The sequence below is a fragment of the Phaethon lepturus genome, unplaced genomic scaffold (assembly GCF_000687285.1).
Source record: "Phaethon lepturus isolate BGI_N335 unplaced genomic scaffold, ASM68728v1 scaffold36995, whole genome shotgun sequence".
NCBI lineage: Eukaryota > Metazoa > Chordata > Aves > Phaethontiformes > Phaethontidae > Phaethon > Phaethon lepturus.
In genome coordinates this window covers 24447-39195 of record NW_010540458.1, presented here as the reverse complement: position 1 = coordinate 39195, position 14749 = coordinate 24447, and the positions used below count along the sequence as shown (strand labels likewise).

Sequence of the window (14749 nt, the reverse complement as noted above, 5' to 3'; positions counted from 1 at the left end):
GGGCTGTCCGCTAAGCGCGCGCTCCAGCCCGCAATCGCCTGGGAAAGGGAAGGCCTGGCGCAGGCGCTGAGAGCAGCTGCCTCTCGGGGGTGACCTACGGTGACGCGGGCAGATGTCAAGGATCCCCACTACAGGTGCGTTTATCGCTACCTGCGGTCTCAAAAGGCGCTTTCAGCAGAAACCTGCCCCGTCACCACTAACACTCCATCCATTTATCGCTCCATTTAGCTGCCGTGAGGGTGCATCCTCCTTGGCAATTTTTAAATAGGATATTTCATTAAAAGTATTATACAAGAGGACAAGAGAAATTACTTTCTTAAAGAAAATGTTTGTATAGAGGATTAGAAAAATCCTGATTTTATAAAGCATGCTATGAAACAGGGGAGTTGCAAAACACATTCTTCCTACCCCAGGCACCTGAGCTGTCAGACTTTGGTTTTTACACAGCACAGCTGGAAAGTGAAATCCCTCCTGTGCACTGATAGATCTTTTGCACAGAAAGTTAATAAATGACTGTGTAGCACTTGGGCAGCTGTTAAGCAGTATACCTGAGGACTGTTCTCTTATAGAATTTGCAATACCATGACTTAAAATTATATAGTAATTTATAGGAGAAGGGACATGCAGAGCTCTTCTAGCCCAGTTCCACTCCAACCCAGCTGTGACAGCTGACATTGACACTAACATAAGAATCTGTGTATAGGACTCAAGTTTATGTGTTTTTTTTTTAAATGAGTTGATTATTGTTGTTAGCACTTTTTGTTTTTAGTATTTGACCTGAGGTGTTCATGATCTCTCCCCTGTGTGTAAAATTACCAGCAACTGAACAAAGCAGCAGCATCTCTAGTGTTTGGCTTTTTTCCAACCAACCACATGAAAAGGTTAACTCTGAATTAAAGAATTTTATTTTGTGCATTTCAGAAATAAATGAATAATGACATTTTCTAAAATCAGTTGTTGCTGTGCTAGACAGACACATTTTAAACTCATCTTTTCATTTTACATTACAACATGCAGTGTGAGAATGATACATTATTTTACTTGAATTCTCAAGTTAATAATCTTTAAATAAATCAAGAGCCATTAACTGTACAAACACTGGTAACAGTCAAAATTATTTCAACTGGAAGAAAAAAAAAAAAAAAGATGTCCGAATACCATATAGATCAAGACACACCAACTGGAACACAATGGATTCACAGTTCTTCCTAAGTTCTTTAGTTTATTTCTGAAAGATATTAGTTTATTTCTACAACCTATTTTCCTGATTATATCTTTGCATTACTAGAAGTTTTTGAGTACATAATACAAATGATACTAATGCATGAAAATACAGTTCAGGATCAGTCAACATAAGTCAGCTATTTTTAGGTGATAATGACTTAGGTAGAGAGTTTATCTAGATGAATACCAGCTCACGTAAGTGCCAGATTTAACACTGCTTTCTTCCCTCTTCATTTTTAAACTGTCCGGCTTGACAAAGTGTTGAGTAGCTTTGTTATTAAAAAAAAAAAAAAAAACAACAACCCTAACAAAAATAAAATCAATAAACCACCCCCCAACAGTTATAACCTCAAATCTTACTTGTGTTGCTACTTAACAGCAAAGCCAACCAGTATGATACATATTTTTTTCCTATTTAAAACATTTATCTGTCACTAAAACTATGCTCAACTAATCAGTGCAGTAGCAACATTATAAATGGGCATGTTTAGAAATTCCGTAACATATGTATATTTGTGTACACAATGGTGATTTATCTTTAAAGTTTTACTATTAATATGAAAAAACCACCTAGCAATGACAAATATGCAGTCTCTATCAGCAGTGCAGTTTGCAAAATAATGGAAAGTCATCTGTAATAATGTAGGAAGGTTCTGATGGATAATTTCTCACTTTTTTTTTTCCCAACACTGAAAGACTGTTATTCCCAGTGTATGTAATTTGACACCTTGTGGAAATCTTTTTCAACAGTCATAGCTCTTAAGCTGCGCTTCCAATTTAAAAATGTTTCCATGAAGTAAGAACAATTTATTCTGCCATATTGTTCCTCCCTTCTAAGTCAAAGGAGCTATAACACATACCTGGAAATAATAAACAAGCAATAATTATCTAGGAAAACAGTAAAAAGCTAGTGATACAGTAGGACATAAACCTCAATATCAAGAAATTTTGAAAGTTCAGTACATTATGAAAAATACTTCATATGCCTCTTGCACATTAAAAAAAATAGACCGTGCATGACATTTCAGTAACATTTTTGATCAAATGACGTCTCATGCATTGTGTCAGAAAATAAAAATTTCCCAACCCATGTACTGCAGCAGCTCAAAAGTTGAGGTACAGTGTGACTTCTAAGTACTGAACAATTCCCTAATCATAACTTGTAAGTACTGAACACTTGGGCAAGCGTTCAAATACTTATTAACCTTTCAAATAAGCAGTGTGAATATAGCCACTTCTTACAATTCATTGATCTTCAGCCTATTAACTTGCCCTTAAATGTATCTATCTATAACACATCTCCCTGAACAAGACAGCACACTTGCACTGTACTTTAGACAGGGTACAGAAACTTAAAAATACACATATAATAAAATCTTGACCTACATGTTATTAGTGCATTATAATTACATCCTGTATATAGTTTTTCAGCGTATGTTGTCTAACATTAAGAAATGCAATATCAGTTTGTCTGCCGTGATGTGGGAGGTGTTGCCAGCCTCACTCTCTGCCTGTTTATTGCACTAGGATGGAAAAAAAATCACATGAATAGAGTTGAGAATTACCAACTGCACTTCTGTCAACCACCCTTCAGTTTGGGAACACTGAACTGAACTCAGTAAGGGCACACAGGCATCCAAATATGAAAGAACATATGTGTTTTGCATCATGTTCACTGGATGCTGCTCCCAAAGAACAACACATAGAGGTAGCATGCTTATTCTTATTGGTGTAATTTCAAAAGGCCTTGAAACCTCATTTTCTCCAGTGGTAGGCTAATATCTCTTCCCACTGATGTTAAGTGTTTCCACCTGCTTCAATAGAGTCAGGATTTTCCTAAGACTAAAACTAAAGGGCTGAGGTGACCATACCTCTTCAATAAGTTAATTTAATTAAGCAGTCAAGCACATTGACTTCTGTATCTTTGGCCTCCCCTAACTTTATAGGCTATGCATTGTAACCACATGCACATGTTTCTTATGGATTCCTCGTGGTCAAAACCAGATTTAAATGAAGAAACAGGTTTGCTGCATGGCCCACAATATTTAAATAAATTTTAAAATGGATTAGCATAGGATATTACCTCATTATTGCTCGAGTTAACTCTCAAAGTAGTTTAAAGTTTTTGAAAATTTTATCTATAACTTCAAAGTTTGGTTTATTACAGTATTCGTAAACTTTATTTCCGTGGCTGCTTACTGGAGTGTTCAACTGAACACATAAAAAAAAAATCCCCGTAGTACAGTTCAGAGACAATATATTATGCCTTCGTTAACGTATGGTGCTACAGCACAAAGTATACTAAACTCAGAAAGCTATAGGTTAGTCTACTCCCCTTTAAGCATGCATTTGCAAAACATCCATTTACTCTAAGAGACAAAGAAAAAAGAAAAACAACACACAAAAAACATAAGAGCTGTGCTACTTATTTTTAGCTCAGGAAAGAGCCACCTCACTTTGTTACATTAAGATTTTGATTTGAAAAGTCTAAAAAAACCCAAAGCTAAAAATTATGTTTGTGCATATTCTTAAAATTGCTCCTTACTAAAAGTTTCTGCATCAAGTGTGCACTGCAGTTTTGTTTTATTGTCATGGCCTGATTTTCAAAAAACAACCCAAGGCCCACACAGTTATAGGGCCTAGCAGCTGCTGGCATACAGCATCTTTGAAAGCCAGGATGCAGCTTAAGTGATTGTGCAGAACAGGGTATTTCCTTTGCAGAATAAGCCAAGTGTTCACTTATGCCCAACAAGACCACAGAAGTTTCATCAAATCAATCAAAATAAACTTTTACAAGTCATAAAGGATTTCAAGGATAACACCAATCGACCAGGCCTGAGTTTCACAGCTAAAAGGGCAATACTGTCCATTTTCATTGGTCAGTTCTGGAAGCCCTTTCCAGGATGATCTGATAGAAGAAAAAACAAATGAGTATTGTTGTTGCATTATACATTGAAATTAAAAGAACATGTAATTTTAAAATCTTTTATAAGATTATCTCTGTAGGAAACGGAAAACCATGACTAAAGGTGTGTTGTCCTACAGGCACAGTATGTTCTTTACTAACTGAGATGTAGTTTAATTTTTTTTTTTTTTCCCCCTGCAGCTGGGAATTGTAGTTTTTTGTGGGGTTGCCTCTCCTTCAACGTGAACTCTCTGCCACTAATAATATCTGAACTTACACTAGTGGCATGTTGCTCCTGTTTCTCATTCAGGTAGTTTTGCAGTTGGAAGAATACAAGTGATCTTTGAGATAACAATGGTATTCAAACTACACTTGAAATTGGATTATGGTGATAAAAAGTGATAAAGGCTGGAAGTCAGCATGACTACATAAGCCTTTTTTTCCCCTCCGTAGGATTTAAATCCCTGCACAAACTAACATAAATACAGAAATACTCTTAAGTTGAGCCTACATTATTAATTCTGTACACAAATGAAATATCAAAACAGAGTAAAAGTACACTACTTCAGTTGTAAGGCAGAAAAAACAAAAAATGTTACCAAAATGCAACTTATTTGGTAACACTACCAAACACTAATACCCAAAGACACTGGGACAAGACACTACTTAAGGCAAAAAGTTGCTTAACAAATCCCTTTTCTTCCTCTTGTGGTCAGACAAACCCTGCTGTCATGACCAGTCCTAATGAGTTACTCTTTTGGGTACAAATAAATGCATATTCGATGTACTGCAAAACAGATTATATGGAAGAGATATCAAGGACAAGATCTTTGTTTTGTTTGGTTTTGTTTGTCTCAAATCCTTAAGAATTGAAAATATAACAGACACAAAACGGGGAAAAATAGCGTGTGTTTGGTGGTTTGTTTTTTTTTAAGAGGGACAACTCAAAATGCAAAGGAACATTTAAGATTCTGAAATACTGTCATACTATCTTCCTCATTTATAACACAAGAAATCCTATCAATATTTTGCATCAGCTTATCTGCCACAATATTAATGTCACTACTAGACCTTTAATTATTTTATTTTGCACATTGTTTTGAAATACTTTGATTTTTTTAAAAACAACTCACCAACTTTTTTTTTTTAAATTAATTTTTTGCATGAAATTAGATCCTGATTTTTACATAAGGTTTATTTCACGCAGTCTTTACATGGGTAAGTATTAGTAATTCTGCAATCTAGTGCTTTTTATAGATCTCAGCTGTACTTGACACCTGACTGGAGATCTGCAATAGCACACATAGTGGTGAAATTTATATGTAGAAAAGAGATGCTGTTTATATTATAGATCTGTACTTTTACATGCAATTGGATAGTGGATACCACAAGCTCGATTGAGTATTTTGAATGTGCTACTGGTGTCTTACCTTTCAAGGTGAACATAATGGCGAGAAAGAACATTCTTAATCATAACTACAGTTTTTGCATGTATCTCTGGACCAATCAGCTTTGAGAAGTACAATTTGGCACGAAGAAAATATCCAATTGGCCACAGCCATTCCTAAGCAAAGAATGAAAAGATTATTATTATAGCTGTCAGTTTGAAAAGGTGACAGAACTTTTTCTAGAATTGAAGAAACTGGCTCTTACAGGTCCTTGGTGATAATTAAAACCTCTGGCTACATTATAGTTGTCATTGTCAAGAGCATTATCGTATATTCCACAGTAAACCATATCACTGCAAGAAAGAAAGAATAAATTATGCAAACAAAGCCTTAAGAAAAACGATACATATGGAAATAATACAAATGGAAAGCAGAAGTGAGAAAAAATTTGTCATGGCACTTACATTTAATGTTAATTAAGTTAGGCAGATGGTTAACGTCTTGGAATGATTTGAATTCATAATTTTGCCCTTACGCTTTTACTCAAACTGCAGCCGTATACACCGTATCATATATAAGTATGTATAAAAGGTGCAAGTCCAACATCTTTCATGATTGCAAATTTGACTTGCTTACTGTGTAGTATCCAAAGACACCTGGTGATTGTCTACACAAATAAAATCAATTGCATGTAGCTTTTAAAACAGCAAAATAGTTGTTCTGGAAGTATTTATTGCAGCCTTATTTCATAGGTTTACATGAGGATTTTAACAAGAGAAATACTACCCCCACGTGTCAAATAATTCCTACTATCATGTCTTGTAATTAACACTTATTCTTATCTCTACTATACTTACTCTGGGTCTAAGGTTTTCATGCCTAATGGACCAAGCAGTTTTTCCTCTGCTATCTGCAGAGCTTTCCAGGCTCTCTCAGGTGTGAACAACTCAGGGGCCTAATAAAATAATAAAGATTTAATGAGTAAATTCTGTGCATGTACACACATAAGACTGTACACACATGTTAAAGACCACAAAAAGTCTAAGTTTTTTATTATTGAATCAACTTCTGGAACCTACAAGTCAGAAAAAGCAAGCAGACAGAAGCTATCCAATGTTTTTTTAATTTCTGTTTTATTTCAAATATACTTGCCAAGTATTATTACGGAAGCTTTTTAAAAACCTGATAAAGACAAACAACCCATGCTTTTTGGCTAATTTGACAGGAAAAGCGGCCTCCCAGACCTAACCTTAGAAGACATTCTGAATACAGTGAACACTGCCAATTGTCCTATATACACTGGACAGCAGTTTCATTTAGGTAAGTCCTGTCAAGGATGTATTTTTAGGACATACTCCAAGATAGACCAATATTAAATGCATGGAAAAGAAAAGCTTTCAAGAAGTTATTCTAAGCAACATATGTTCGTGATAGAATGCCATGCAGCTGAACCTTACAATGCAAGCTTAGTTAAATAATAAAGAAAATTTTAAGTGCAAATGCTTCCCCCCCACTCCCCCCTCACTTACCACAACCATTGCTATTGTAAAATTTGGCCTCAGTTGGTAATCACACCACGGACTTGAAGCTCCATAGCTGTCCTTATAAATTCCACGTTTGTGGACAAGATTTGGATGTTTCTCATTAGGATCTGCTGGATTCTCAGAGACAAAGAACAGCCTTTCAAAGTGTCCTTGAATTTTTCTGTTCCATTCATCATACGTGATAGTCTCCTCCTTTCCTATAAGATATTACATACAGGTTTTATTTTCTGGGAACAGCGACAATGGTAACACCAGAAGTATGCTTATATATATTTTTACTGTTTTTCTTATTGAAGTTTTATATAAGATACCCCTAATACAATAAAGACACTGCAAAAAAGTCTTTGCATTGCAAAAAGTTATTATCTAGAAGTTGAATTATATTGCAGATCAACTCCCAACACAGAACTTTTTTTACACATTTTCTAATTTGCAATTAGCTAGGAGCAAACACCATGAGGCACTGTAACCTACAGTAAATATTTAATTGAGTAAGTTTAAAATTTTAATTGACATTTCAGCATGGTAACATGTCAGCTTTTCTATAGTACTTGTTATACATGTTCTTGCTATTTTGAAGACTCCAAAGAGTGTCAAAACATTAGGACTTTTAAAAGCTTTCTCTTCCTGAATTCCTGACAACACAACAGGAGCAGACCTAGGATGACCTCTCTCCAGCTGGTCATTCCCCACGTTTAGGCCAACTCTACAGTTCACAGAAACAGCTCACCGAAACTTCAAGTGAGACTAGAAAAACATCAGGTTTTAGTCAGCAGAATTGTGCTAGGGATATCTTCCTGAGATACACATACATCTTAAATATGCAATGCTTTTATGAGAGAACCAAAGATAGTGAAGAATTGCACATTAGTTTTCCATTAGATGAGTACAGGAATATTACCTGTTTTAATTAAACTACAACTGGAGTATAGCAAAAAGGATAATACTACGAAAATTGAAACACAGTAATGCCAGAGGAACAAAAAACACTAGAAACTCTAACACTAAGCCTGCTCTTAAGAAACAAGGCATAGATCGTAAATTAAGGCTGGTTTTAAAATAGATTCATCAGTAGATGAATAAAATTTAAACTGAGTTACATGAGGTTAACAACAGTAGGGAGTATACACAATCACATTGAATCCAAAAATGTTTCTTATGGTTCTGGAACAAAAGACAAGTCCTATAAATATTATTTCTACATCAATGGATTATAATATTGCTGTATACTGAATTTTGAATTGTCTTACTAAAAGCCATATATTTTAAGAGATCCTGAAGTCACAGGTAAGTTCATGACCTCAGAATGTGTACTGTCTAGGACCAGCAGGAAAAAAAAAAAATCCAAACACTTACATTCACATTTTCTAAAACAGAATAAGAGAACCATGAAATTAATTGTTTTCCAATTAATTATCCTTTACTGAACAGTAAATATATTTTGCAGGGCATGTATATTCACTTGGGCTGGGTAAGCTCAAAGTAAAGTAAGATTGTAACCAGAGCAGTATCCCTCTGAAACATAAGGGACATGTAAAGATATTTATGTAAATATTCACAAGAAGCTTTCTGTGTTGTGAATATTGAAAAGAAAAAAAAAAAAAAAAAGGAAAGTGTCTTGTAATGAAGCTTCTTGTACAAGAAGCATTCTTGAAATGAATGATGTGTATCATCCTAATACATAATAATCGTATCACATCCATTTTGAGAAATGGTATTTTTAGGCTCCAAAATGCTTTTGCAATCCACACCTTAATACATGGAATAAAATATTTGAAATATTGACAAGACAATATCAACTCTTAGTAAGTTTTTGTAGTAACAGAAGATTTTACTCATACAAGATACTTTCCCAAGTTTTTCCCCTTTTACCCCTAAACCTTCTTGAATAGTTTGATAATAATCCTTGATGTTATACAGCCATAATTTCATTGTTTTAGTTATTTTTATACTCCAGTAATACAATTACGAGATGTGCCTGTTTTTACCATGTCTTTTTACAGTGACTCCATGGAATGGAAACACGTTTTTCCCAGATAAATCCAGCAACCAGCGAACAGTCGACTTGCAAAGGCCAACAATTTCCACTGCAGAGCCATCTCTAAAATAATAATGATAAAAAAAGCCCAAGAATTACTTTAAGGATGCTATTAAAATTCAGTAACTAAAAAAAAAAAAATCTGTAAGTATCTTATTTAGACACTTCATTTTTCCCTATTCTTCTACTATTCCCCTACTTCTCCCGTATGAGCATCCCAATGTTCTACAGCATTGCAGTGTTTTGTGAATAACAGCTCCATCATCATCACTACTGTGGTGATTTTCTAAGCTTCAGTCATACCTCTCTCACCCATATTCTCTTGAAAATGAGGAGTCCTTAGAGATCCCAATCTCTTCTTGCAAGTCAGCTAGGTGCCCTTCTCTGTATCACCCTTTATTATGTCTTTCTAGAGATCAGCATTACACATAATACTCAAGATACAACTGCATCTTGCAGGTGCAAAGTTCCACAAAGAGGCAAAATGATGCCCTTTGTTCTTGTTCTAAAAACCTTTACTGATGATGCCCAGTATTATTTTTTATTAGCTTTTTTGGCTGCTGCTGTACATTAAGATATGGTTTCAGAAAGCTACCAATGACTCTGATTTCCTTCCTGTGTTGTGATTCAGTTCTGACAGCACTATGTAGGCATAGTTTAGACTATTTTTCCCCTAGATGCGTATCTTAAGCTTTGGCGTAGATAAAGTTATCTGCCACTTTTAGGCACACCTAGTTTTACAGGGTACTTCTAAGTTTCATGAAGGTCCAAGAGTAAGAGAAAAGAACATTAGCATAAGCAGACTGTGTCAATTTACTTTCATTTAGATCAGTAGGATTCCATCTGATGAAGAAACAACTGAGGAAAGGGTGGAGAGAAATGAGGTGAGGTTTTTTAAATCAGCTAAAAGTCAGGGAACAAACTTCATTGTAAACTGGTTAATGGATACTTTTTTTCTGTACAATAGACTGAAGTGGTATTCTTGTACCCAGCTAATTTGCACAGATTTAAGCTAATTTTATACCAGTGATTAGAACATGAAGAGAAGATCAGCCCCAAACAACTTAGCCCTCTGATGTTAAAACTGTGTTCAGTACAGAGGTTCTCAACTCCACATGCACTTTGGTAACCTAGGTAATACTTCTGCCATAATAGATCACTCAAGTCAAAAGTGAAGCATGAAAATAAGCACTAAATGCACTTCTTGGACTTGCTTCTTTTTCAGGTGATATTCAGATAATCACCATATGCATAAATTTCATATTATATCATACTGAGTTTAACTGCCTGCTTGATGTAAATTTTTTCTCCAGGATCACTTGATTTAGCAGAGCAGGTACCTCAACCTCTTCTGGTTCCCAATTAAAATGCCTGACTTATCAAAAGCAAGATAATATTTTCCTTCAGTTCTCACCCACAGATGACAACTGATTTGAAACTAATGCTGTAGTAAACTCAAGCAAGGATGCCTGCAGCAGTCTGCTAGCAGATAGCAAAGAGCCTATATTTAATCTCAACTTTAAAAACTTAGATGATGTAGATATTTTTGAATTCTAAATACGAAGTATTCAAACAACAGTTTCCAATAGATATCTCCTATAATAAATCTAAATACCAAAGTACTGCTAGTACTACAAGCATACAGTTTTTCCTATATTATATTTTACTACTTGAACTCAAAAGTCAGCTTCTGGCATGGTCTTAGCTCCCTGCAGAGAGTCGAGGGCTTCACCCAGTAAGAACACACCTTTTTTCTTCAAACAAGTACAAAGGAAAAAAAAAAAAGACCATTAATATTCAGTAGGCAGAAACATTTAGAATGTTTGAGAGAGCACCTCTCAGATGTGTTCATGGAAGGCATAGTAGTTCTGCAGCAAAAATTCAGTTTAAAAAATAATTTTAAAATGCTCCCAAAAGCCTGGATTTTGCACCTTGGAGTAGCTGGAATTCCTTTGTTGCGAGCTCTGTCGCTCTCTCCCATTTTATCCATCCAAGTGCCACAATTGAAGCGGTTCCCTCCAAACACAAAGCCAGTTTCATGGTCAACACCTGCAGTTACATTAAAACCTGCCAAGCAAGAATATTACATGTGAAGTCTGTATTTTAAACAAAAAAAAAACAACCCAACTGCTCCCTCCCAGCCCAAACCTTCAACAAGAGATCTGAGGTGGGTTTCTGTGAAGGCAACTGTACTTTAAGTGAACTTTTCTTTAAAGATAACTCATACTGTAACATATCAACGGTTGCTGATAATAAACATCTAATTAGGCACTTTTAAAACCTTAAATGTATTTAAAATAATATAGTTTTAGTTGCATTAAACATAATTAATTTTTCAAATTATATTCAATAGCTAAAGAAATATAAAATATAATCATAATCTTTTGAATTGCATAGTAAATGTTCTATATATGTTACCTTCATCTCTCATGTTTTGATCAATCTGCGGACCAGCATTCCTTTCTCGGAAATTTATGCCTTCCATGTGTCGTTGCATTGCTTCCTGTATTACTTCATAAAGTGGCTGATCCTAAGTTGATTGCATGTTTGGATATGTGAAAGGCAAGAAGAAAAATTAGTAGAAAGGCTCTATCTAATGTGCAAATAGTAGCAATTCTTAGCATCTAGATTATGTTACTTCAAAAAGAAAATCATCTAACATTTTCTGTAGCATCTTTCGTCAATGACAATACATTGTACACAATCTTTAACATAAACATTTTTTCAAGACAAAAAGCAAAAAAAATTTAGAATCCAATGGATTTTTTTTACACATCCCCAACCCCCTGCACCCGTCTAATCATGCGATGCAGATGTAGTGAGAAATGCCTAAAATACGGAATTCTTGTGCTATAATCAAATTTCACCATAAATAACAGACAGTGACAGGTTCTTGTCGTTAGAAAAATTACATCCTCTCATTAAAAATTTATAGTTGAGTTAAATACTTAAATCAGAAGTGAACTTCACCATAGTGCCTGCAGGCTGAGGAGAAGAGTCATCTCTTGGGTACATCCTCGAAACAGGACACCTGAGAATGTCTAATCCATTTGGAACAATTTTACAGTAGTCCTGGATACACTGAAGCCACCACCATACAGCATCACGACAGTTGTATCTGGCATGTGTCCCCTGGCCAAGCAGATTGGGAATGAGACCATGTCTTAAAGTCCCACCAAATGATAAAATGATGTTTCTAGAACAAAAGAAAAACACAGTCTTGAGTAAGTTACTCTCAAGGCCATTACTGGATCAAGTATTAAGTACAAAGCATACAAGTTTACCGTAATAGCAAGGTAAGTCAAGGAGACAAACAGAATCTTGAAGACAGATGCCAAAAGTCTGCTATTGAAAGCTACACATTACTTCATTTAGCATGAACTTCTTTTCATCTTTTCAGTCTTTCAAGAAGTCATCTATTCCCTACAAATTCCCCAATGTAAATACATTTAAATCAGTTTGTACAAAACATACAACATCTAGTAATACGGAAAAGCTAGTTTGCTTTTTCATAGGTAGTGATATAGAGCCTAAATCCAAATCCCCCTGAGGTCACAGGGAAGGTTTTTATTGACATTGTTTATGATTACCCTGGTATCCATTCTGATGGGTGGGGTGGAATGGGGACGGAGGGCAGGAGTAGATGGGAATTTCCTATTAAAATACAGAGAGGTGACAGCAACTGAGGTTATGATAAGTTTCATTTGAGAACCGTTGCGCATACCTTGCAGAAAACATGGATTTCAACTAGCTTTAAAAAGGGAATATAAACATACTAGTAGACTGCAGATCTTACTGCATGAGAAAGGTAATAGCTGGCCAAATGTACAACAGCATAAACACACGCTAATTTAAAACAACTTATTTTTATGTTTGTATCATGTGGCAAGCTCCATCCAAATTAGAAGATTAATGGAAATATCAAATCAATAGATTTAGCTTACATCTGGCTCATTGTCAGGTTAAACATTTACAAACAGATATCAGACTGTACCAATCAATAATTAGCTTATTTCTAGTATTAATAGACAAATACTGGCTGTTACAAAAAAAGTCATGATAAATAGGTAATCATACATTCAGATTAAAATAGTATTCTCTTCCTATCTCGAATTTTTAAGTAATTTTAAAATTATTGCTCAGCAATAACGATGCAAATACATGTGAAACACAATCACTTTTTTTTTTTTTCTTTGAAGGACAAGCACTAGTGTTACAGGGGTTAAAACTACCTTATCTATACAGAACACCCGCTTCATATCAGTGCTAAGAAAGCAAAAGAGAATCATTTAAGTAGTATTTTTAATTCCACTTAGAAAGAACTCCCAAATCTGTCTAGGTCCATTAAAGTTTTATACTGCACATCAACTGTTTCTAACAGCTGGTGTGTCATCTCAGGTTTTGAAAGCGTGCCATTTTTCCTAATTACCTGCAAAACCAATAAGAACTAAGAATAAGTCAGTCTTACCTTGCCTCTAGATAGCGCCCAGTAACTAACATTAGACCTCTCAGTGCAATAAAGGTATCCCTTCCCCAAGAGCGAAAAATTCCTGATGAAAAGTGAGGTAAACCTAAGAAGAAATCACAGAATCACAGAATCATTAAGGTTGGAAAAGACCTTCAAGGTCATCAAGTCCAACTGTTAACCCAACACCACCATGACCCCTAAACCATGTCCCGATGTGCCACATCCACACGTTTTTTGAACGCTTCCAGTGATGGTAACTCCACCACCTCCCTGGGCAGCCTGTTCCAATGCTTGAGATGTCACTGTTCATCTCAGTTATTAATACATCAGAAATCTCCAAGCACACATGTATGTATAAAATAACCAGAAATAAGATATTCACATTTATATTTTTTCTAGGTTAAGATATTTAAACCATCTTCTAGACCAATTTTTTGATGAAATGAAATAAAATTTATTGTTTTAGAGCAGTATCTTCTAGAATTTCAAGATCACACAACAGAATTTCTCATATCAGTAACAGTCACATTTAAATTTTTATTAAATCACTTCATAACTTAACCAAGTGCCATCCTTTAATTAAAAGTAGCAGAAAGAAAACTAACAAACGAAAACCCATAACTATGACAAGATTTATAACACTTTGTTGCCAAGAGTTTACATATGAAAGCCATGCCATCTCAGTAGCATAAAGGGAGTAAGACTGGAGAGCTATGAATTTCTTCTGCCCAAAATTATTCTCAGCCACTATAAAAGAAATCCTGATTCACTCTTCCAGCAGCTTCTGGAACTACATCTGCAGTAACTGCAGACATTATAACATGTAACTTTAAGAATGAGTCTGACTGATAAAGCATAATAATTATAACAGTAAGGTCCATCCTTGTTTTTTTCTTCCATTTATTAACTTTTTCAATCTAACAAAAAATTCCATATGGTAAAGTTTCAAAACAGCAGTCTCTTGTGCATGCCCGACAGAAAAACATTTTACCTTCTACCACTTACTTTTCCAAAGTATTTGCTAATACTCAAATATGGCCTCCACACCTCTGCAATTTTATAGTATATGGCAACAGCACTTGAGAATTACAATCCATGTACAAGTTAGAAACCTCAGACACAACATCCAGTGAATATGTGAAGGGAATATTTAAAACCAAATCCGTTAGTATAATTAATCTT

The 14749-nt window shown here is 35.1% G+C and overlaps 1 protein-coding gene across 1 annotated transcript in view; it reads right to left on the bottom strand.

Moving 5' to 3' along the window:
- Positions 1-3840: 3840 nt before the first annotated feature.
- Positions 3841-14749, bottom strand: part of AGL (amylo-alpha-1, 6-glucosidase, 4-alpha-glucanotransferase) — a gene marked incomplete at its 5' end in the record, with an annotated part of 32876 nt that continues 21967 nt past the window's right edge. Inside the window, 10 exons of the mRNA XM_010287448.1 lie at positions 3841-4132; positions 5560-5693; positions 5783-5870; positions 6375-6472; positions 7047-7258; positions 9050-9162; positions 11031-11166; positions 11518-11629; positions 12070-12295; positions 13568-13670. Of these exons, the coding sequence (XP_010285750.1) occupies positions 4015-4132; positions 5560-5693; positions 5783-5870; positions 6375-6472; positions 7047-7258; positions 9050-9162; positions 11031-11166; positions 11518-11629; positions 12070-12295; positions 13568-13670 (1340 nt within the window). The remainder of the gene's footprint in view (positions 4133-5559; positions 5694-5782; positions 5871-6374; positions 6473-7046; positions 7259-9049; positions 9163-11030; positions 11167-11517; positions 11630-12069; positions 12296-13567; positions 13671-14749) is intronic.